The following is a 24,956-nucleotide window of genomic DNA, read 5'->3' as shown; positions in this document are numbered from 1 at the left end:
ACTACAGTGGAGTCTTGGAGTCTTCTGCCCTGCCTAGCTAGGGCTGGAAGAGGATCAGCCTCAGCCTTGTGAGTGGGTGGTACAGAATGATTTGACAACTTAAGGATAACATGCAAGCCATAGTTGCACCCTATTACTGGGAAGTGTCTAGTGTGCTGGTAAAACCAGGAGCGCCAATCAATACCCAAGTTATAAAAAATAAAATAGCCCTCTTTGAGGCCCACGAAGCCCTTGCTTATATGGGACTTAGTTTAAGAGTTGCGTGCGCAAGGAATGGAACTCCTTGACAGCGTAAAGGCAAACATGACCGAAACTTTCTTCTCCCTTACTCCTATCCTGACAAACATTCTGAGGAGTCAGAGGAGTACAGGCTTGGCTGGGATGAGGGACATTCAGCGGGGCTTGGGGGCTACTAAACAAACGGCAGGTGCGCCACATACAAAAACACAAGACACGAAGACACTGAACCTGGAGGGGAGAGACTGAAATGGTCAGACAACTGGCATGCTGACAGTCTGAGTCTGACATGCCCCAGCAGAAGCAGCAGAAGGGAACAGCACTGACCTTTGGGAGAGTGACAGGATGAGAGCAGAGTGGCCCCACTGGTTGCTGCTTGGGTAGTGCTGGCGCTGAGAAGGGATGCTGACTGAGGTGGAGGTGTGTTTTTGTGTAGTATGACTGAGGGTTCCTGCAGGCAGTGACTCAGTTTCTCCCTTTGGGTCAAGGTCTCAAGCTTTGCAGGTAAAGTTTGGGCTAGCTGCCCTGGAAGATCACCTGTCTGACAGCTTGCAATCTGAGGTGTGTGTGTGCGCGCGCATGAGAGGGAGCGGAACGTGCCTGAGCTTGGGGGGAATTGGGCCATGCCCCAGGACTTGAGCCATCTCTGGCACAAAAGGAGTTAATGGCAGGGACCGCGCCCCCCCGTGTCCGGGCACGCGCAGCGCGCCCCCTCGGTGCGCGGGCACAGCAGCCAGGCTGCCGGAGAGCTGATCTCGGGGATTCGGGTGCGGAGCCCTTGGCCTGGAGGCGATATGGGTGGTCCGTGGCCCGGTTCAGTCGCTTGCAGCAGCCCGGGGAACAGGTGAGGCCGCCTGCCCCGGTCTCTCATCCTCTAGCTGCCCATACCTTGCCCCCATCCTAAACCCTCCCAATCCCAGGCTCCTCCACTCCCCAGCCAGTGGCCCCCATCCCTCTCAACCCCATGTTCTCCATCGGCACCCCTGACCCCCATCCTCCCCCGCTTCTATTCTCTCCTCTACCTCCTCCCTAAATCCCGCATCCCTATCATCCTCCCGCCCATGGTTCCTCTATTTCCACAGCCCATCCCGCATGCTCATCAAAATACCCCTATTGAGGGCCCCCAGCCCCATCCCGGGATTGCACATTGCCAGTCCCCCCTCCCCTGCAGTGCAGCTCCATCCCCCTTCCATCATAGCATCTCATAGCCAGGCTCCCTCCCCCACTCTCTGCAGCCCCCCCACCCAATGGAGGCCTTTATCCTATCCTCCCCCATTCCAGTGCAACTCCATCCCCCAATCCATTCCAAGCCCTCATAGCCCCCAGTACTGCAGTTCTCAATATTGGTCCATTCCTGCACAATGCCCCGCGCCCAACACCTCTGCAGCCCCAAAAGTACCCCCAGATGCCATTCTCATCCCTGGCATTGCTGCCTCCCCTTGTCTTCTCCCAAATTGCAAGTTGGGCAAGGATGGAGATCTTGGCCTTGGGGATTCACAGTGGGTCCTAGGGTACAGAGGGCGTTTGGGGGTCGGTCCGATTGTCTAGGTGTTCACGGGGGAGGGGCTGCAGGGAATTGACTCAAAGGAGAATTTGGCATTTGGCGCCGCAGGGTTACTGGAGAGGGGGTCATCCCGAAAGAGTTAATGGAATTTGTGGGGTGGGGGCAGCACCGAGGGGGTTAATGTGGGGGGGTTGCTGGCGGGGAAGCTGTGTGAATGAGCGGTCTGTGCCCTGGAGTTGCCATGGAGACGGTGAATGGGGGGATTGTGTGAACTCAGCTGCGGACTATCCCCCCCCATACACACACCCACCCACTCCCTCCTGCCCCACCTCCCTACTCCTACCCCTTCCTTCCCCTTCCCCTCCACCCCCGACCCGGGTGCATTCTGGGCAGTGTCTGGCATCTTCCCCCCCAATACTTTGCTCCCCATTTCCTCATTTCCTCTGAGCCCCCACCCCTTAAGCCACTTTACCCACCCTCCCTCCTCTTCCTTTTTCTTCTTTCTCTCTCTCTGTCACACACACACACACACACACACACACACACACACACACACACACACACATTCTCATTCCCCTCTCGTGGTGGCTGATTGCCGGGCGTTCCCAATCTCCCTCCCCCACCCCTTCAGCCAGTTCTTAAAGGAGCAGGCCTGCAATCTGGGAAGGCGGGAGAAATGGAGGAAAACTAAATGTGCATGTGGCGTGCATGTGCATGTGTGTGCGTGTGTGTGCGGGAGCATGCGGGAGTATCTGTGTGTGCCTGTGTCTATGTGTTGACTGTGTAACTGTGTCAGAAGGCCTGTGTGTCTGAGTGTGTTGCTATTTCTGTTTCTGTCTCCACCTATGTGTCACCATTATGCTGCATGTGTCTGGATATTTACCTATGCGGGTATGTGTGATTATATTTCAGTAAGTCTCTGTGTGTGTCTCTGAATGTATCACTCTGTGAGGCTCTGGCTGTGTGAGGCGCTCTGTCTCAGAATGTGGGACTATATGAGGGGATCTCTGTGGGTTTGGAATGTATGTCTCTGTGAGTGAATATCGCAGTGTCTGTGATCCTGGCTTGGTCTCTCTCATTCCCTCTTTGAGTCTTTGTGAGTTTATTTCTGTGAGTCTCTGAATATGTGTTCCCCACGCTCCGTTGTTTATTTTATAATACACCGGAAGAGCATCCACAATGCCTAGGGTGCTAGGCAGAACTCTTTCTACCTCACTTCTGAAATTCGGTGTGAATTAAGAGAGAGCCAACTGAAGGGACCAAGGCTTAAGGATTTGGGAGCAGTGAGGGCTGAGGAGAAATGTACAGAAGGGGCGCAGGAGGGTCCAGGGACTCCGGTGAATGGCTCTCCTGCCCTCTGCCCTGCCTGAGGGTGAGGGAGTCTCTCTGTGGGACTCTGCCGATTCGCTGCTTTCTGTTCTTGCGTCTTAGTGTCCCGGAGTGAGGTTGACAATCCCACCCTGTCCTGAAGTGGAGGTCCCTGTGTGGGCTTACCAGGTCCCAAGGGCTACACAGCTCTGCTCAAGCAGCATGCCCGGGGACCTGAGCTCCATCTTTGTTTCTCCCCACCCCCTGGCTGTCACATGCTACTCTGGCTCCAACCGACCCTGATGAACCCCTTTGACTGTGGGGTTGAAGTTGGGCACCGGGAACTTGCAGTGGCAACAACTGTCACTGTCAAACCCCTTGGATTTTCTAGCCATGGCCAGGCACATAGAATGGTTCTGATTGGCAATGGATCATCTGGGCCCCTGGTCATGTGAAACCTCTCCTGCCTATAAGAGGATAGCCCAAGCCCAGTGGGGCCCCCAAAGACCAACTCTGTCACCCTCCCAGACCATCTTGGATGACACATACTTCCCTCTTTCCACAGGCCTGTCTGGCCCTGAGGGAGTCCCCTTGCTGAAGCTGTGGTGCTTGGACGACCTGCTCTCTACGTTGCTGGGCACCTGTAGGTGTCCCTCGAGAGCTCAGTTTTGAGGTTCAAGTCAGTGTGGCCATGAAGGGGCTGCCTATTGGGCTGATGCTGTGACCCTGGAGTCTGCCTCTCCTGCCAGTCCCCCTGCCCGGAACATGTGGCTGCGGCTTGGCCCGCCCTCGCTGTCCCTGAGCCCCAAGCCCACGGTTGGCAGGAGCCTGTGCCTCACCCTGTGGTTCCTCAGTTTGGCGCTGAGGGCCAGTACCCAGGCCCCAGCACCCACAGTCAACACTCACTTTGGGAAGCTAAGGGGTGCCCGGGTACCACTGCCCAGTGAGATCCTGGGGCCTGTGGACCAATACCTGGGGGTGCCCTACGCAGCTCCCCCGATCGGCGAGAAACGTTTCCTGCCCCCTGAACCACCCCCATCCTGGTCGGGCATCCGGAACGCCACACACTTTCCCCCAGTGTGCCCCCAGAACATCCACACAGCTGTGCCCGAAGTCATGCTGCCAGTCTGGTTCACTGCCAACTTGGATATCGTCGCTACTTACATCCAAGAGCCCAACGAAGACTGTCTCTACCTGAACGTCTATGTGCCGACGGAGGATGGTGAGTGCTGCGGCCAGGCACTGTGCCCTCCCTGCCTCCCGCCTGCCCTGTTGTGTTTGTGGCTTGCATGTGGTTGTGTGCCCTGCAGCATGCGTCTGTCTGTCTGTGAAAATGCTTCTAACCATCACTCTGCTTGGCCTCCCACCTCCCTCCCTGTTCTTCCCTCTCCCAGCATTGTCCGAGCTCCCATGTGTGAGTGACACTGTTGCCAGGAGGGGCCTGGCCCGGCCTAAGAGCTCTGATGGGTCTAGGTCCAGTGCTGGATGGGGGTCCCCTGGGGGAGTATGGGTCACGACTGGCAGCTGCCCGCGGGAGGATGCTGGCTCCACCAGGCCCCCCGTTGCCATTCCACCTGCTTCGAAAGGTGGTAGGTGTGTGTGGCCAAGGACGCTGGGTGTGTGGGGGGCGGGGGGCAAGCCTGGTGGGCAATGCTTAGGTGCCTCCTCTTTCACTAGCTGATGCCTCCTCCCGCGGGGGTCACACTAAGGTAAGTGACAGAAACAAGGAGATGGTGGGACAGGCTCTCTGCCATGTGCCGCCTGCAGAGCAGCTCAGCTCTTGGGGCCTGGGGGGTGGGGGGTGCATGCCCCTGGGCAGAGGCCTCCTGTTATTTTTTAGTTTTTTATTCATTTTACAGTAAAGCGGATTTCCAAGGAATGCGCCCGAAAGCCCAACAAGAAAATTTGTAGGAAAGGAGGTAGGTAGCGAGCCGGCGGGGAGGGAGAGAGAGAGAGAGGGAGGGCTGCCTGCCCACCTGCCCTTGCCCCCAGGACCCAGCCTTCCTCCAAGTAGCCCAGGCTCAGGGGGCGGTGAGCAGGCATAAGCGCCACCTCATCCGAGGGCCCTGGCTGCCTTGCAGGGAGGATTTGGTGGCCTAAGGCAGCCTCAGAGCAGAAGCAGCAACCCTATTTCTTCCAATATTCCCAGCCCCAAATTCTACCCTAAAGGGTGTGCCAAAGGCAGAGCCAGTGGCTCTCTCGGTGACACCTCAGGAGAAACTCTAGGAAGCCAAGATGGAGCCAGAGGCTCCACCCTTTTCCTAGTGAGTGGAGCCAGAAGACCATCCCTTCTGTGTTCTTTCTCCTGGATTGAAAGTCTAGACTCAATTGTCCCACCCTGAAGCTTAGACCAAACACGTGTACACAGGTTTAATAACTCCTGCCATACACACCTCTGCCTCCCACCCCACCACCTCTGGCCAGAGTGTAGCTGATAGACCCACGCTGCTCTGGTGGCAGAACTTGGGGGTCTCTGGGAACTATGGACTTTAAAGGAGGCACAAGATCCTGAATTTTAAATTTACCCTCATGCTGAGAGGAGTTGCTCCCCCTGTATAATAATTCTTCCTGTTGGAATATCACTTTATGTTTTCTGTAAAGTGCCTTGGCATTTACCTTGTAGAATCCTCCCTATATCTCTGGAAGCATCTAAGGCAGGAATCAGTATCCCAATTTTACAGATGAGGAAACAGGCCCAGGGGAGTGACTTGTTGCTGCTCAAGGCCCCCGTCGCTGGTCTGTGGCAGAGCTGGGACCAAAACCTGGGTCTCTGGACCCTCAGGACATGTTCTTTCCACTGTAGCACTCGGAAGCAACTCCCATCTGCTCATTCCCATCTCCCCAACTCAAAAAAATGGTGAGATGTGGCTGGGCTGGGGAGAATTGGAACAGTAACAGCCTAAGGAACAGGTGGAAAAATCACCGCTTGATCCCTACAACCCTCTGGCAAGCTGGGAGTTTGTTTTCCTTTGATGTCCTAGGGCAGAGTTTCTCAGAATGGGTTTGTCAGGATTCCTGGGATGGGGTGCTCCTTACTAAATAAGAATTTCTGGGGGCAGAGCCTGGGAATCTATATGTTGAACATGAGCCCTGAGTGCTTCTAATGCACACCTGAGCATGGAGTAAGACCCGCTGCTCTAGGGATAGTATTTCACCGCAGCCCCATATCCCACCCAGGACCTCACACACTATAGGCAATTGATGTTTTTCGTGTAATTCAGAAGCATCATGGTGCTGCAGAAAGAGTACAGGTCTGGGAAGCACAAGGCCTGAGTCCCAGCTCTGCTGCCAACTCACAGCGAGAGCTTAGGCAAGTCTTTTCCTTCAAGAACCTCTGTTTCCACATCTGAGGTTGGTAGGGGACAGTTCTGGCCTTAGCATTCCATTAGCCTATAAATGAATTCAGGAAGAAGGTCTCTTAAACCTGCAGGAGCGGCTGGGCACGGTGGCTCACGCCTGTAATCTCAGCACTTTGGGAGGCTGAGGCGGGCGGATCACGAGGTCAGGAGATCAAGACCATCCTGGCTAACACGGCGAAACCCCATCTCTACTAAAAATACAAAAAATTAGCTGGGCGTGGTGGCGGGCGCCTGTAGTCCCAGCTACTTGGGAGGTTGAGGCAGGAGAATGGTGTGAACCCAGGAGGCGGAGCTTGCAGTGAGCCAAGATCGTGCCACTGCTCTCCAGCCTGGGCGACAGAGCAAAACTCCGTCTCAAAAAAAAAAGAGAGAAAAAGAAAAGAAAAGAAACCTGCAGGAGAGGAGATGGCATTCACATTAACCATTTCTTAGGAAGAATGATCTCCCAGGAAGAGCCTTGGGCTGTCCAGTCCAGCCCTGAGAGTGTGGCCAGAGAGCAGACTGGAAGCCCCAGCTCAAACATGCACATTTACCGATTGTGATTGTTGACTGTGGGCAAGGCCATGTGCTAGGTATTGTTGGGATGTGGAGGGATGTGAGGTAGAGGAAAGATCTAGAAATGACTAAAGGCCTAATCACTGCTCTGAAGAAGCTCTTAGCCTTGTATTAAAACTCAGCTGGTTTGGCCGGGCGCAGTGGCTTATGCCTATAATTCCAGCACTTTGGGAGGCCAAGGTGGGTGGATCACTTGAGTTCAGGAATTCGAGACCAGCCTGGCCAATATGGTGAAACCCCATCCCTCCTAAAAATATAGGTGCATGGTGGCACGCATCTGTAGCCCCAGCTCCTCGGGAGGCTGGGGCAGGAGAATCACTTGAACCCGGGAGGTGGAGGTTGCAGTGAGCTGAGGTGGTGCCATTGAACTCCAGCCTGGGCAACAAGGGTGAAACTCTTATCTACAAAAACAACAACAACAACAACAACAACAACTCAGCTGGTTTCCCTAAGTCCCATGGGCCAATCAGGAAGTGGGTTCCAGACAGTGCAAGGGAAGGCATTTGGTCATTTCGCTGTTCAAATTAGTTCCCTACCCAGGACCTGGTGGCCATTTGGAAGAGTGACAAATCCCGCCTCTTGAGGGAGACCCATCCCCAGAGGTCCTTAGGGTTGTGGTGTGCAGAGGTCTGGGGGCCGGCCTGGCTGGGATCCCTCAGCGGCACAGGGTCTGGGAATGGGGGTCAGCAGTCAGGCTGGCCTGGGTAAGAGGCATGGCAGCTAGGAGCTGCCCAGCAAGTGCCAGGCTGAAGGAGCAGAGGCATCTGTGTGAAGAAGGCTGGGACAATGCAGCAACCCAGGGACACTCTCAGAGGGGTTCATAAGGGATGTATCTTCTAAGTCAGGGATGATGGGAAATGAAGGGTTTCCTGGGGAAGACCTGCCCCATCTCCCCAACACCCCACCCCATCAAGTTGGAAGGAATTCGTGTCTGGGGATAAGTGACTACTTTCTGTTTGGTAGGCTGTCCACAGTGTGAGGGATGATACCCATGTCCCATTAGGTTTCTGAGGACAGCACTGGCAGGTGTTGAGCTAATGTATTAAGACAGTAGGTGCCACCGGAAGTTCAGGGAGCCAGAGGCAATTTCTCCCCTAGAGCTGTGCTCTTGTCCTAGTTGAAAAGCCATTTTGTAGGATGAGGGCAGTTCCTGTTTTGATGAATGGCTGTAAGGAAATCTAGTCATCAGAGTCCAGACCGGCTGGGAAAGAGGGCTCTTTGCTCCTTCCAGGCTGAGGGTATCTGATGTCATAGATGCAAGAGAGCAAGCCCTGGGGTGGCAGCACAGCCCCCTCTGTTTCCACACACTGACCAGCATCCAGACAGCCGGTCCTCTCCCTCCTTGGCCATCACCAGGATGCACTTCTAGCCTCCTTAGAACAGGAAGGAGAATTTGTGCCAGCTTAGCCCCAGATCCTAAATGTTTCCCTTATCACCTCTAGTCTCTTCTTTTTTCTCTACCCTCCTTTCCCCTTCTCTCCCCTCCCCTCCATGCCCCACTGCTTTTCTCATCTATTTCTTCCCTCCCGTCCCCTTTCCCCCACCCCAGAAAGGTGGCATGATGCAGTGGAAAGACCATGGGCTTTGGAGTCAAGCAGACCTGGGTGCGAATCGCACCTCTAGCACTTCCTAGCTGTGTGATCTTGAGCAAGTCACTTTACCCCTCTGAACCTCAGTTTCCCCATCAGTGAAACAGGAATAAGGATAGGACCTATCTCACTGGGGTGTAAGGATCAGACAGTATGGCAGAAGTAGAGTGTCTGGCACATGGTAAATATTCAGTACATGGTTGGAGCTGTGACCATTATTCCTATCTCTTTGTTTCTCTTCTATTTTTTTTTCTCTCTCTCACCATCCCTTTCTCCTCCTCCCCTTTCTTCTCTCCCTCTCTCCCTCTCTGGCTCTCTCTACATCTCAGAGCAATGCTTGCTGCTCTCAACCCTGGTTCCTGTGGGCAGGAACCCCATTTGCCATTAACCAGAGCAGGGGCTCCAACAAGGAAGACCAGAGGGAAAGCTTCATCTCCCATTTTCTCCTGTGGGGATCAGGGTCAGCTGAGGCCCAGCTTAAACCTGCCCACTGGGCCCCAGGAGCTCAGGCCTGGGGTCCCTGTACACATCTCTGCCCTAAGTACCTCATATCCACAACCTCCACCCTTGCTGGCAATGTTGCCCCTCACCCTTGGTACCTGACCCTGCTCTCCAGATCAACCTGCCTGTGTACACACGAGCAGCCCCTTCCACCCAGAATGAATCCTTCCCCTGAGTGGGTCTCTGGCTCGGTGCCCTGGCCCACTTGCTGCTACCTCCTTCCTCACTGGAAAGGTAGTTGGTTGAGATGGGCTGTTGGGGACAGGGAGGCGGGGCAGGGCAGTGCAGAGAGGCCAGCACAGCAGGGACGTGCAACACCATCATCCTGGTGAAGGTCTGGGCCTCAGCCCACCCATTCCCTCAGTTCTTGCCATCCCTCCTGCCTGTCCTGGGCCCAGGCCCGGAGCTGGCTTGCTGGGCCACACTGCAGTCATGCTGTTTTTGAATTCTCTCTCTGTTTTGTTCTCTGTTCTGTGCTGTTGTGTCTCCCCGTGTCTGGTCCCCAGGATCCGGCGCTAAGAAACAGGGCGAGGACTTAGCGGATAATGACGGGGATGAAGATGAAGGTATTTGGGGGCTGCAGGGCGCGGCGGCTGGTGCATGGCACAGAGCCCCTCCCCTTCTCGATGGGGAGAAGCCCCGTCTGTCTGTCTGTCTGTCTGTTGGTGTGTTTCTGTTCCTGTACAAGGCCGTTGGGCTGTTCATCTGTCTTTGGCCCCGCTGGCCACTGGGAGTTCCGGGGTGATGGACATGGCTGGCAGGAGCAGGGGACCACAAGCAGAGCCATGGGGAGGACATCCTCCTTGCCTGGGTCTCCCGCCCCTTCCCCATCTTCTGTGGTTCAGAGGCACCTGCCCCTATTGAGCAGCAGGGAGAGTGGAGAGAAAGCAGGACCACTGAGGGTGGGGAGAGGACAAAGGCAACGGAACGTCAAGGAGATTACCTGTGTTTCAGTGAAGAGACCCCTGTGTCTCACAGGGAGCCTGGCTTCTGGGAAAGGGACCCCGCAGGATGGCGAACTGGGGAGTGAGGCAGTGACAACCAAAGGGGCTGGAAAAGCAGCATCAGAACCTCCCCAGCCTTATCCTAGAAAAGAGAGAGATGGTCTCGGGGCCAGGGGCTGCAGTAGGTACAAGACAAGGCCAGAAAGAGTGGGCTAAAATGCCAGGCTAAGGCCAGGACACCACAGCCATCAATAAATGGCATAAGATCCTTGGGCAATGATCGGACCAGCCTTCCTCCTTGGAGAAACAAGTTCTGTTTGCTCTGCAGCAGAGAGCATCCCTTCCTCCTCCATGCCCTGGCCCCGCCCCTCTGCCCCGAAGGGGCCAGGCAGCTCAAGGGGGCCCAGGCTGTGCTGGCATGGCAGAGAGTATTGGTCCAGTTCACAGACTGACAGGCTACAGGCAGAGGTGATCAGGCCTGGAGCCTTCTCTTGACTGCCCCAGCCCTGATGCCATGCCGCCTGGGCTTGGGAGCAGCTGCTTGATGGTCCCTTGTTGAATGGCCTCTGGGGAGGCTCCATCTTCATCTTGGTGCTGACTGGGAGCAGGCTCTGTCATTCTTAGTTCTGCCCCATCCCCAATGCTTCTGGTTAAGTCTGCCCGGGGAGAATGGGGAAATGGGCACATGGCTAAGAAACCATGTCAACAAGGTTCCCCCCACCCTATCTCTGCCATTCACTCCCCTTTCCCCACATCCTTCCTTGTTCTCTCCCTGTGCCACCCCTTATTTCCACACCTCTTGTCTCTGTCTGCACTGGGGGGCCAGCTGCTGCCAATGGCCGTTTTTCCATGTAACTGGTCTAGTCTTGGGGGTTTCAGGGCTCCCCAGCTCCTGCTCTCTAAAGCCATGTCAGGTCCCAGGACTCCTGGGTGCCCAGGGCAGCGACTCACCTGATGTGGCTAAAGGACCAGCCCTTCCTCTTTCTGCTGCCCCCCCGCCCCCAGGGCCCAGCCATGGCCCACTGAGGCCTGGCTATATCACGTGCCTGGCTGCCTTCAGCTGGGAGACACTTGAAACCAGAGCCTTCAAAAACATCACTGAAGTCCCACTGTCTCAGGCTGATGCTTGAGCTCCAGGTTGAGCAGCCTCATGAGTCCTGCCCTCAGGGATGGCGGTGGTGTCCTGGCACCTGGGATAGCTTTGCTGCCCGCACCCACCCCCCGGGCTGGCGGGGGTTGGGGAGGAAGGGCATCCCACCCAGCCTGTGTCTCACCCCTTCTCCTTGCAGACATCCGGGACAGTGGTGCTAAACCCGTCATGGTCTACATCCATGGAGGCTCTTACATGGAAGGGACAGGCAACATGATTGATGGCAGCGTCCTCGCCAGTTATGGCAATGTCATCGTCATCACCCTCAACTATCGGGTTGGAGTGCTAGGTATGGTTCCCTGTCTGCTGCCTGGAAGGAAGACTGTCTTCTCAAGGAGGGGAGGAAAGAATGCTGGAGAATTTAAAAACAGACAGCCTTGCTTCTCTAGCTGGTGCTAATAACCACAGTCAAAATGGTGTTATCCTCTGGCCCCTACCCAAATGCTAGGGGCTTCCCCATATCCCCAGGCCCTTTCTTGGAAGGTTTAGATGCCACTGGAAATTCAGTTCAAACTTCACACCTTCTCTCAGGTCCCAAGCCAGGTCTCTGCTTCCAGACTTTCACTTGGCTGGGTTTTGTAGGATGCTTCAATTTTCCACTGTCCTGTCTTCACCTCTACCCACCCGCCCCACATCCCTAAACACCCCCACACATGCACAGATATTCCTTCCAGTCCACTCCATGGCCACACACCTATTTACCTTCACATGTTTACACATCCACCCCGCCATGCACCTGCAGGCAGACGGTGATTTCTCACTCACCCCCACAAAGTACACACACCTAGCCCCACATTCACATCTCCAGGCCCCTCACACATAAACACATTCTCCCAGCACTCCAGGTAACTCCATTCACACAGTCTCTCCAGAACACATATCCACATACCCACACAGTCTGTGTACTCCACATCTGCACCCCGCAGATGGCTCTCACCCTCTGCATATGCACACACACATGCTCATGTACTTCTCCCCATGTCTCTGTAGCCACATCTACACCCATACCCATGACGCATACACACCCACACTCACACTTTACCCCCATATCTACAGCCCACACAAAAACCTACACCCTGCACATCCACGTCCACACCCAAACTCCACACATATACACCTTAAACGTATATAAATATTCCTTTCACCCACCCCGCACACATACCTGTACACACCCGTATCCCCCTGCACACCCCACTTCCACATCCACTTTACATACCCACCTACTACCACACACACCTGTCCCTATCCCCTCAGAAACGCAAACCAACATTCCCCTTCCCTACACACATATACTCTTACCTGTTTGTCCACACTGTCCCACCCTACACATACACAGATACTACACACACACCATATCCACATCTACATACATCCCACATACTGCCCTTATGTCATTCCCCTACACATACACTCCCCCCCACACACACTCCCCCCCACACACACATCGCGCATGCATGCATATACATGCGCACACTCTTCCATACACAGCCTGCATATGTACACCCAGCACACACCCATGCACTTCTCCCCTCACCCCACCCCACAAATACATACACATCCGTGTACATGGGGCTGCACCTGTATCCATACATGCACACACACCTCTACCCACGCCCAACCACATCCCCCCAAGTCCCCCCACACTTCCTTACCCCGTATGTGCACACATACACACTCCTTGTACTCTCTCTGTGCATGTCCCCTGCACACTCCCACCCATCACACACATACTCCTATTCATACGCGCTCATTGCCCAAATGCCTCCTCATATGCACCCATATACCTCCCCACCCCCGCATTCTCTGCTGTGCACAAGCTTGTGTCAGTCATTTAGGCTGCCCCTGAACCCTGTACTTTCCTTGGTGACCACCCATGCCTATCTATGGTGAAGGTCTTGAGGTAAATGAGTGCCTCAGAGAGGGTGACTAAGCACACAGGGCCCTGCTCATGCTTCCCCAAGCCCCGCATCCCTGTAGTGGCATGAAGAAGCCAACTTCTTCCTGGAGGAAGAGTTTCAGCGGGAATATAGGCTCTTGGTCAGGTCTGTAGGCATATGGGTGCTAAACCAGCAGTTAGGCATGGCTTATTCCGTGGCTAGTTAGGGGACATAACCGTATTTTATTTTATTTTATTTCATTTCATTTTTATTTAATTTTTGAGACACGGTCTCACTCTTGCCCAGGCCAGTTTTGAACTCCTGAGCTCAAGTGATCATCCTCCCACCTCAAGGGCCTTATTTTATTTTATTTTATTTTATTTTTTTTGAGAGTCTCGCTCTGTCACCCAGGCTGGAGTGCAGTGGCCGGATCTCAGCTCACTGCAAGCTCCGCCTCCCGGGTTTACACCATTCTCCTGCCTCAGCCTCCTGAGTAGCTGGGACTACAGGCGCCCGCCACCTCGTCCGGCTAGTTTTTTGTATTTTTTAGTAGAGACGGGGTTTCACCGTGTTTGCCAGGATGGTTTCGATCTCCTGACCTCGTGATCCACCCGTCTCGGCCTCCCAAAGTGCTGGGATTACAGGCTTGAGCCACTACGCCCGGCCAGCCTTATTTTAATTTGCTTTTTCTCTTTTTTTTTTTTTTTTTTTTTTTTTTATGAGACAGAATCTTGCTCTGTCACCCAGGCTGGAGTTCAGTGGCACTATCTTGGCTCACTGCAACCTCCACCTCCTGGGTTCGAGTGATTCTCCTACCTCAGCCTCCTGAGTACCTGGGATTACAGGCACCCGCCACCATGCCCGGCTAATTTTTGTATTTTTAGTAGAGACAGGGTTTCACGATGTTGATCAGGCTGGTCTCAAACTCCTGACCTTAGGTGATCTGCCCGCCTCAGCCTCCCAAAGTGCTGGGATTACAGGCATGAGCCACCACGCCTGGCTTTTAATTTTCTCTTGACTATATTGCTTTGTCAGTTCCAATCCCAGAGGCCCCGGGGCTGCATTTCACTTCTGGGTGCAGTTGTATGTGCAGAATGGCAATCTTCTCTTGACTTACAATTAATACTATGTGAGATAGGAAGGTACCTTTTTGGGGTTCAAACTGCAGAAATGATATTCCTTGAAAAAAGCAAAGTCTGTGTCCCCTTCATTGGCACCTGGGACACTGAATATGGAGCATGCAGGCCACTCACGCTGGTCTCCCCAGGCTCTGGTAGGCTTGGGATGTTGGGATGTCATGGTTCTGCCTCTGCCCCTCTGTCTTTCTGCATTACCTCAGACACCATGATGAGGCTCTTGTAAGCTGTTCTGTCCTGTTGAATCTCATGGTACCATGAAGGTGGCTGGAAACCCGCACACTAGGGCTGCACACTTTCTTTTTTTAATTAATTGATTAATTTTTGAGACAGAGTCTCACTCTGTCACCCAGGCTGGAGTGCAGTGGTACAATCATGGCTCACTGCAGCCTTGACCTCCCAGGCTCAAGAGATCCTCCCACCTCAGCCTCCTGAGCAATTTGGGATTATGGATTACAGGTGTGCACCAACACACCCAGCTAATTTTTGTATTTTTAGTTGAGACAAGGTCTCACTATGTTGGCCAGGCTGGTCTGGAACTCCTGACCTCAAGTGATCCACTTGCCTTGGCCTCCCAAAGTGCTGGGATTACAGGCGTGAGCCACCGCGCCCAGCTGGGCTCCACAGTTTCTAGAGAGGAATGAACATGCAAATGTAATCGCAAACAGATATACAGACACATGTACACGGTAGTTCAAAGCCAAAAGTAATTTTGCTACTTTCTTTTCTTAGAGTGACAGAAAATACTCAACTCAGCTGCTTAAAAAAGTATAAACACAATGCTCCATTCTATAAGGTTTACTGGAAAATACAAAGAATATTAAAAATATGCTTCAGAGCAGCTAGGAATGAAGAAAGAGAGCACGGAAAAGAGGGTGAGAGACAGGAGAAAGCAAGGAAGAGAAGAAAAGGAGAGGACAAGGGAGAGTCAGGGAAAGGAAGCAGAGAGGAGACAGAAGGAGAGACTTAGGATTTGGAGAGAGGCTCGGCATTTCACGTAGGATGTGAACTCTCCAGCGTCAGTTGGGAACTGTGGGCCGCACAGAAGGCTGTCGCTGGTGAGCATTCCATATGATATCCTGATTTGCTGATTACTTCAGAGTCCTTCAGCTGCTCTAATCCTTAAGCTTCTACACCAGAAGTTCTTAACCTTTTAGGGGATCTTGGACCCTTTTGAGATTCTGATGAAAGCTCTGGACTCTTCCCTGGAACGATGCACACATGCGTGCACACACATACACAGACACACACATGCTTAAGAAAATAATTTTACAGGGCCGGGTGCTGTGGCTCATGCCTGTAATCCCAACACTTTGGAAGGATGAGGTGGGTGGATCACCTGCGGTCAGGAGTTCAAGACCAGCCTGGTCAACATGGTGAAACCCTGTCTCTACTAAAAATACAAAAATGAGCTGGGCATGGTGGCATGCGCCTGTAGTCCCAGCTACTCAAGAGGCTGAGGCAGGAGAATCGCTTGAACCTGGGAGGCGGAAGTTGCAATGAGCCAAGATCATGCCACTGCACTCCAGCCTGGGCAACAGAGTGAGACTCCATCTCAAAAGAAAAAGAAAGAAATAAAGAAAAAACAATTTTACAGATCCCTCTTAAGTTCATCCACAAAAATCAGGTTAAGAACTCGCACTTGACAGCCCCCTGTCATTTGGATAACCAGAACAGCACATCTGGGGGGCAGGAACATTCTTCTTTGGGCTTAAGCAGTTGATGATCAAATATTATTGAAAACTCAGAAGGAGTCATCCTACACTGAGATTTGCTCAGAAGTTCCTCACCACTTCCTACATACCCTTCAGTTCCTGTTTTGGAACACAAATATAATCAATAAGCCCGTATTGGATCCTGGGTACATATAAGATGTTTTTGTCTCTTGACACCAGATGTAGAACATGGGTTTGTCCCTGATACTTGGGAATTTTCCTGTGTAGTGGAATCTTTATTGTTTTGTTGCCCAAAGCATCCCAGAACAGGTGGCTCGTTTTGGACCCCAGTCACAGGCATTCATTCACTCTCCTTCCCATCAGCTTTCCTGAGCACTGAACTCATCAGGCGGATCACTCTAAGGTGCTTTTCTTTTTTCTTCTCTTTTCTTTTTCTTTCTTTCTTTCTTTCTTTCTTTTTTTTTTTCTTCTTGAGATAGAGTCTCGCTCTGTCGCTCAGGCTGTAGTACAATGGCGGCGATCTTGACTCACTGCAACCTCCGCCTCCCGGGTTAAAGCAATTCTCCTGCCTTAGCCTCCCAAGTAGCTGGGATTACAGGCACCTGCCACCAGGCCCGGCTAATTTTTGTATTTTTAGTAGAGACGGGGTTTCACCATGTTGGCCAGGCTGGTGTCGAACTCCTGACCTCAGGTGATCCACCTGCCTCAGCCTCCCAAAGTGCTGGGATTACAGGCATGAGCCATCATGCCTGGCCTCTAAGGTGCTTTTCTAGATATCTTGGGTGATTCGTGCATGTTGAGAATGTCACAGGCTAATCCATGAATCCTCTCCAAGGCAGAGGGGTAGCTATTATTTGAGAAGGCCCCACTGGGCTTGAGGCCAACAAAGAAAGGGACTCCAGCAGGATATAGGATGTGGATATCCCTGAGGCTGAGCAAGCAGGAACTTGCCAAGTTTTTCACTCCAGGTTCCAGAATTGAATCCTACGTGCTTGCTCAGGTACCCTCCCAGGCAAACCGAAAACCCAGTAAACATCAAGTCTTGAGTGACACAAATATCTGGTTTTGTTACAATCTGCCAGATTCCCCCATCTTCTGTTGACGAGCAGTTTACTGTGAACTACAGTATAAACTTGGGCCCAGGGAGACTGGCTCCGATTTATTCTGACAGTTTATGGAGTTGGGTATTTCAGCCTTCATTCTCACATGGTTTCTGTGGATGGTTGAGTTACTGGGAACTAGCGTGAGTGACCTCTCCCAGAATGCCAGATTTTGTGTGCTTGTGGTTGGTCAGGTTTGTTGTCACCTTCCTGAGCCTGTTGGAGACAGTATTTCTTTTTCTTTCTCCTTTTTTTTTTTTTTTTAAGATGGAGTTTCATTCTTGTTGCCCAGGCTGGAATGCAATGGCACGATCTCAGCTCCCTGCAACCTCCGCCTCCCAGGTTCAAGCGATTCTCCTGCCTCAGCCTCCCTAGTAGCTGGGATTACAGGCATGTGCCACAGGCGTGCCTGGCTAATTTTGTATTTTTAGTAGAGACGGGGTTTCTCCATGTTGGTTAGGCTGGTCTCGAACTCCTGACCTCAGGTGATCCGCCGGCCTCGGCCTCCCAAAGTGCTGGGATTACAGGCATGAGCCATCGCGCCTGGCCTGGAGATGGTATTTCAAGTAGGACTCTTCGTGGAGTAGGGATCATTGACATGGCATCATCCACATGCTTCAGGGCCCCTTATCCAGAGGCTCATAGGATCTGAGGGAGCAGAGAGTGATGGTCAAAGCCTCCATCCAATCACCTGAGGTCAGGAGTTCATGACCAACCTGGCCAACATGGTGAAACCCCATCTCTACTAAAAATACAAAAATTAGCCAGGTGTGGTGGCAGGCACCTGTAATCCCAGCTACTTGCGAGGCTGAGACAGGAGAATCACTTGAACCTGGGAGGCAGAGGTTGTAGTGAGCCAAGATCGTGCCATTGCACACCAGCCTGGGCGACAAGAGTGAAACTCCTTCTAAAAAAATAAAAAATTAAAAAAAAAAATCCTCCATCCAGCCCTTTCAGGCCTTTGTTCCTAACCCAGGAAATTGATACATGTTGGAGAAGTCTGCTCTACTACATCCAAATGCAGGCTTTGCCTGCTGATCAGGGCAGACATGTTTGACACATTTCAGTAAATGATGCCTTGGAAAAGGCTGAAGCCAAGACCACTATTGCCTAAATAAAAGAAAAGGAAAGGAGAATACAGGGGAAGGAGAGAGGAGGGAGGGAGGACTGAAAGAAGGACAGTGATTTCTGCCAGAGGGTCCCAAGGCTTGGGCAGCTGGGTTGGATCATGGTCAACAGAGTTGGGGTTTTGAGGGATTTTTTTGTTTGTTTGCTTTTTTAGAGATGGAGTCTCATTCTGTCCCCCAAGCTGGTGTGCAGTGGGGTAATAACAGCTCACTGCAGCCTTGACACCTACGCTCAAATGATCCTCCAGCCCCAGCCTCCTGAGTGGCTGGGACCACAACTGGCTAATTTATTTTGTTTTAAAAATAAAAGGAGACAGGGTCTTGCTACACTGGCCAGGTTGGTCTCAAACTTCTGACCTCAAGTGATCCTCCCACCTCAGCCTCCTAAAGTGCTGGGATTACAGGCGTGAGCCACTGTGCCCGGCCAAGGTTTTAAGACTCAAAGGAGCAGTTTCAGTTTCTGAATGGGCCACGCAAAGGAAAAGCTGGTTTCCTTGTCTGGAAGAGCAAGGGTTCCTTTGTTCATCCTCATGCAGGCTTTTTCTAATTCATTCTCATTTCCTCCTCTGGAACCTGGGGCTAAAGAGGACTTGTGACTAGGGCCCGGGAGAAATAACTAAGTACTTTACATACTTAATTGTACCAGAGGTAAATTAATAACACACTTGAAGAGGATGAGATGAGCTCTTTTGCAGAAGCTAGGTACAGAAGGACTTGAGAAAGACAGTGGTGAGGTCTTGTGACTGCTTGAGTCTATTTGAATTCAGCCTCTGCCTATGGACTGCAAGGACCACCAGAGAACTCCCCATGAGCTCTGGGAGCCTTCTCCAACATGACCTCTCACAAAGTTGATTCCAGGTGCTGTGAATGAGCTTTTAACTGGGGAGTAAAAATACTGATCCAAGTGTGGGTTTCCAGTGTGTAGGAGCTCCACAATTACCCACCTCCAAAGACTTCTTCCAAAAGCCTATAGCAGGAGAAGACAGAGCCTTCCAACGGACCCAAGGATTCAGGGAAGAGAGATGAAATAAGGCCGCAGGATCAGTCTAAAATGGAAGCAGAGTAGGGGGGAATATAGGACATCTCTGTGGGATAGCCAGCAGGTGGGCAGGAAGGTAGTCTCCATGGCAACAAGTCTCCACAGTAGCAAATCCCAGCAGGTGGGTGGGAAGGTAGTCTCCATGGTGACATGTCTCCTCAGCAGCAAATTCCAGTGGGGGGCGGGAAGACCTGTTTCTGTGGTAACGCACTGCGCTACTTTCCTATTTCTCCACCAGATGAAAAAGATGATCTGATCCAGTGGTTTCTCAACTTTAGCAGGTGTCAGCATCACCTGGAGAGCTTGTTAACACAGATTGCTGGCCTCACCCTCAGAGTTTCTGATTCGTTAGGCCTCCAAGGGAGGGAAATGAGGACCTGCCCTGAAAATGAGGGGAAGGAGGCCATCGAGGCCCCAGAAAGAAGTGGAGAGGGACTGATTTGAACAGGAAGGCCAAGGAGAGTTTAGGGATTGTTGCCTCTTGGGATCATCTGCACTTCCTTTGGAGAGAGAAGAAAGGGGAAAGAGGAGTAACTATAGAGCTACAATGTGCTGAGCATGTTATAGATGCTTATATTCGTTTTATCCTTGTTACAACCCTGTGAGGTATTTGTATCCCCATTTTACAGAAGAGGACACTATGGCTCAGAGATTTTAAACTAAGTGCCCAAGGCTACATGGCTAAGATGTGATAGAGCCAGGATTCAAATCAAGGACTGTCTGACTCCAAGGTTTCCATTCTATCTTGCCAGATGTTAGGGTAAGGTCCTCAATAGTACCTCAGAGCAGAGAATGCTGAGTTCTAGACATTTGCAGTTTCTGCAGTTTGTCTCCTACCTGGAGGCATCCACTTCAAATGGTCTGCAGACCCCTCCTTCCAAGCTGGATAACAGGTGGGAGGCAGGGAGCCGACCCCTCCTCTGTTGACGATGCTGGATATTGCAGAAAGGAGCACTGGTTTAAGTTAGCTAGGTGGGAAGAACTACCCTGCATGCTCATTCTCTATCCCCACCTCCCCTGTTGACCCTGCCTGCCGTCATCACCCAAATCCTCCATCCCTCTGCCTTCATTGTCCTCATGCCCTTTGTCGAATCCAGGTTTCCTGAGTACTGGAGATCAGGCTGCCAAGGGCAACTATGGGCTCCTTGACCAGATTCAGGCCCTGCGCTGGGTGAGTGAGAATATTGCCTTCTTCGGGGGAGACCCCCGCCGGATCACCGTCTTTGGCTCGGGCATTGGTGCATCCTGCGTCAGCCTCCTCACGTTGTCACATCACTCAGAGGGTGAGTAACTCATGCGGCAAAATATGAACTAGCCAAGTGCTGGCTGCCCAGCGTGCTCCATCCATGCCCCCAGGGCATCCAAGGGAATCAGCCAGCTCTCTTCTACCAGTTTGGTATCCCTTTGGCAAGAAGTGGAAGAGAAATGTTCCTCTGGGAGAAGTACTTCTCCCAAAGCTGGAGAGGGAAGGAAGAGAATCCCATTTATGTCCCGGGAAAGCAAGATTCTCCTTCTGATGTGGGAGTCTTATCTGGGGAAGTGGGAATAGAACAACTGTCCCCTCAGAGGACAATAGTTTGACAGGGGTTGGGGGGGATCTTTCAGTATGGGAAGGACATGGTACTTCACAGTAGAGATATAGGGTGGAAATTGGTTTCTAGGTCTAAGAAACACCCATTCTCTGCCTTTCTCTCTGAAGAACAAGTCTGTACAAGAGGGGAAACGTCCTAGAGGGGAAAGTGAATCTGAAATGAGAGTCACTAACCCGTGAGGTGGGCTCCTTCCATAGGACGATGGTCTATTATCAGACTCCAGACCTCTTCCCGGACTGTGCAAGCTGCCAGGGAGATTTTCATTTTTGGCCTCTTTCCTTGTGGTGGGTCCCTTTGCCAGTGACCCTTCCAAGAGAGCAGAATAGGTCCTTTTTGCTCGGCAGGAAATGTTTTCTCCACCTCTGGACTACAGGGAACATTCTATCTCTGAGAGGCAAAGCTGAGCTTCTCAAGAAGGAAAGATCTTCCTGAAATAGGTGCCCTTTTCTGAAGTAAGGAAATCTGTGAGCGAGGATGCTTTCTTTCTTTTTTAATTGAACACTAACCCCCTGAGTTAGGGACATTCTCACAGGAAGACTTTCTGTCTCTCTGAAGAAGTTCTGTCTCTCTGAGGGAGAAGAACCACCTTCTTTGACCTAGAAATTCTGTCTTTGCCCCTCCAGGGACTACCCTGGTGAGGGAGGACTCAGATGGGATCTGCATCTCTAAAGAGAGAGACTGTGTTCCTAGGTGACCATAGTGGCAACAGGAATCTCCCCTTTTTCCCCAAAGGAGGGTGAAATGACAGGCTACAAGGGTGCCTTGGCCTGAAAAAACGTTCTGTGCCTCCTCTGACTGGGGACTCCTCCCCCAGGAGAAGAAAGCCTTTCCTGGAGTGGTGCTATGCTTTGTCTCATAGGGGGCCTGTGTCTCTGGAGGTTTGACTTTTTTTTTTTTTTTTTTTGAGACAAGATCTCACTTTGTCCCCCAGGCTCTGTCTCCCAGTGCAGTGGTGCGATCACAGCTCACTGCAACCTCCGCCTCCCAGGCTCAAGTAATCCTCTTGCCTCAGCCTCCAGAGTAGCTGGGGACTACAGGTGCATGCCACCATGCCCGGCTAATTTGGGGGAGAATTTTTTTTTGTAGAGACAGGTTTTTGCCATGTTGCCCAGGCTGGTCTCGAACTCCTGAGCTCAAGCAATCCGCCTACCTCGGCCTCCCAAAGTGCTGAGATTACAGGTGTGAGCCACTGTGCCTGGCCAAGGTTTGACTTCTTTAAAGACCTGTTCTCTCTGTTTTTCTGTAATTGATGTATGGAGAATAATCTTTGGGAAAATGAGGCTGTCTTTTAAGTAGTAATCTATCATTTCTTTCCCTCTCTTTCCACTCATGCAAACTGGCTTTCTCTTAAAGGAATGGAATTGTGTGCCTAAGGGACAAATTCTCCCTTGGGAATGTTGGGGCCAGGGAGAGAATGATATCCTTTTTTTTTTTTTTCTAGAGGGGGAAAATTATCTTCTTTTTGAGTTTGGGGGACTGGTTCCCTCTCTGCTGGGGGAAAATCTGAATTTGAAGTATCAGTAGCTTCAGATAAAAGGAAAGTCTCTGCCAGGTGCGGTGGCTCACGCCTGTAACCCCAGCACTTTGGGAGGCCAAGGCAGGCGGATCACCTGAAGTCGGGAGTTCAAGACCAGCCTGACCAACATGGTGAAACCCTGTCTCTACTAAAAATACAAAATTAGCCTGGCGTGGTGGCGCATGCCTGTAATCCCAGCTACTCGGGAGGCTGAGGCAAGAGAAATGCTTGAACCTTGGAGGCAGAGGTTGCGTTGAGCCAAGACCCCGCCATTGCACTCCAGCCTGGGCAACAAGAGTGAAACTCCATCTCTAAAAAAAAAAAAAAAGCAAAGTCTCAGTGGAGACCACAGACGGGGAGCACAGATTCCCTGGAGACTTTCAGACCCCAAGGCCTTTGCCCTTGGGCTCCTTCCCCAAACCCTCAGAATGTGGGGTTCTTGCCTGCCTGCATTTCTCATCTCTCATGAAAAAGACTCCTTTGTGGTGCAAGTGCCAGCTCCCTGGTGGTGCGCTGGCACAGAGCTGGGCCCAGCTGGGCAGGAAGCAAGAGGGGAAGACAAGGAGAGATAAAGAGAGGCGGCATAAGGGGGCTGACGTCTGGGATTCAAGGAGTTAATTCTTCCTGACATTGCCTTAACCCCTAAGTTACCAGTCATTGCACCAGGACAGGGAAGGGATGGAGGAAGCTGTCAAGGAAGGGGTTCAGCAACCCCTCCTTTGGCCCTACATCATCCCCTGCCAAAAGAGTTGTTCCTCCTTCCTAGCCCATTTAAACCATGGGGCAGCCTCAGTGACAAAGGAATGAGGGGATTTATGGCTATGTATGACACGACAGATCTGACCTGGTGCTACCTGTCTTCTGTAGGACTTTTCCAGAGAGCCATCATCCAAAGTGGCTCTGCTCTGTCCAGCTGGGCTGTGAACTACCAACCAGTGAAGTACACCAGCCTGCTGGCAGACAAAGTGGGCTGTAATGTGCTGGATACCGTGGATATGGTGGACTGTCTTCGGCAAAAGAGTGCCAAGGAGCTGGTAGAGCAGGACATCCAGCCAGCCCGCTATCACGTGGCCTTTGGCCCTGTGATTGATGGTGATGTCATTCCTGATGACCCTGAGATCCTCATGGAGCAGGGCGAGTTCCTCAACTATGACATCATGCTAGGTGTCAATCAGGGTGAGGGTCTCAAGTTTGTGGAAGGGGTGGTGGACCCTGAGGATGGTGTCTCTGGCACTGACTTTGACTATTCTGTCTCCAATTTTGTGGACAATCTGTATGGCTATCCTGAGGGTAAGGACACCCTGCGAGAGACCATCAAGTTCATGTATACAGACTGGGCAGACCGTGACAACCCTGAGACCCGCCGTAAAACACTGGTGGCACTCTTCACTGACCACCAGTGGGTAGAGCCCTCAGTGGTGACAGCTGATCTGCACGCCCGCTACGGCTCACCTACCTACTTCTACGCCTTCTATCATCACTGCCAGAGCCTCATGAAGCCTGCTTGGTCAGATGCAGCTCATGGGGATGAAGTACCCTATGTTTTTGGGGTTCCTATGGTAGGCCCCACTGACCTTTTCCCCTGCAACTTCTCCAAGAATGATGTTATGCTCAGTGCTGTCGTCATGACCTATTGGACCAACTTTGCCAAGACTGGGTAAGGAGAAAATAGGGTTTTTTTCTTCTTTGACACCCCAGCATGCCCTCCCCTCCGCTCCTCTAGCTAAATCTCTTCCATCATATCCCTTCCTAAGATGTTCCCAAAATCTTGCTTGGAACCCCTTCACTCATCTTCCTACCTCCCCTTCCTGAGTCTTTCATGCCATTTTTCCTTCCTTCAAAAATGTTGTTGAGGCTCAGAACTCAGTTAGCATCGGGACTAGGAAGGAATGAGTGTTACTGGAAGAACTATGAGATTGAGCCAGGCCCAGTGGCTCACGGCTGTAATCCCAGCACTTTGGGAGGCCAAGGCAGGCAGATCACTTGAGCCCAGGAGTTCAAGACCAGCCACGGCAACATGGAAAGACCCTGTCTCTAAAAGAAAAAGCATTAGCCAGGCATGGTAGTGTGCACCTGTAGTCCCAGGTACTTGGGAGGCTGAGGTGGGAGGATCGCTTGAGCCCCGGAGGTTGAGGCTACACTGAACTGTGATCATGCCACTGTACTCTAGCCTGGGTGACAGAGCGAGACCTAATCTCAAACACACACACACACACACACACACACACACACACACACACAAACAAACATACAAACTACAGGATTCAAGGTTAGCTGGTCAGAGGTCATGTGAAATAGGAATGCAGTACTTCAGAAAGAGCCTTCAGGGCCGGGCACGGAGGCTCACACCTGTAATCCCAGCAGTTTGGGAGGCTGAGGCAGGCGGATTGCCTGAGCTCAGAAGTTCGAGACCAGCCTGGCCAACATGGCGAAACCCTGTCTCTAATACAAAAAATTTGCCAGGCGTGGTGGCAGGCGCCTGTAGTCCTGGCTACTTAGGCAGGAGCATTGCTTGAACCCAGGAGGCAGAGGTTGCAGTGAGCCGAGGTTGCACCACTGCACTCCAGCCTGGGTGACTCTGTCTCAAAAAAAAAAAAGAAGAAGAAAAGAAAGAAAGAGACTTCAGGTTCAGCAATTTCTGCTTGCTTAATAAAAGAAAGAAGGCCGGGCGCGGTGGCTCAAGCCTGTAATCCCAGCACTTTGGGAGGCCGAGACGGGCGGATCACGAGGTCAGGAGATCGAGACC

The 24,956-nt window shown here is 52.1% G+C and overlaps 1 protein-coding gene across 4 annotated transcripts in view; it reads left to right on the top strand.

The window, feature by feature from the left end:
* The first annotated feature begins 947 nt into the window (after positions 1–947).
* NLGN3 (neuroligin 3) overlaps positions 948–24,956 on the top strand; it is a 26,552-nt gene continuing 2,543 nt past the window's right edge. Inside the window, exons 1-7 of one of the 4 annotated variants that reach the window (XM_011943106.1) lie at positions 948–1,081; positions 3,615–4,271; positions 4,909–4,968; positions 9,560–9,619; positions 11,287–11,436; positions 20,200–20,385; positions 23,078–23,867. In XM_011943106.1, the coding sequence (XP_011798496.1) occupies positions 3,815–4,271; positions 4,909–4,968; positions 9,560–9,619; positions 11,287–11,436; positions 20,200–20,385; positions 23,078–23,867 (1,703 nt within the window). In that variant the 5' untranslated portion in view covers positions 948–1,081; positions 3,615–3,814. The remainder of the gene's footprint in view (positions 1,082–3,614; positions 4,272–4,908; positions 4,969–9,559; positions 9,620–11,286; positions 11,437–20,199; positions 20,386–23,077; positions 23,868–24,956) is intronic. The other 3 variants (XM_011943107.1, XM_011943109.1, XM_011943108.1) reach the window with 3 other exon arrangements.

Source organism: Colobus angolensis, unplaced genomic scaffold (genome assembly GCF_000951035.1).
Source record: "Colobus angolensis palliatus isolate OR3802 unplaced genomic scaffold, Cang.pa_1.0 Scaffold216, whole genome shotgun sequence".
In the NCBI taxonomy this organism is placed as follows: Eukaryota; Metazoa; Chordata; class Mammalia; order Primates; family Cercopithecidae; genus Colobus; species Colobus angolensis.
This window is presented reverse-complemented; position numbering and strand designations above follow the sequence as displayed.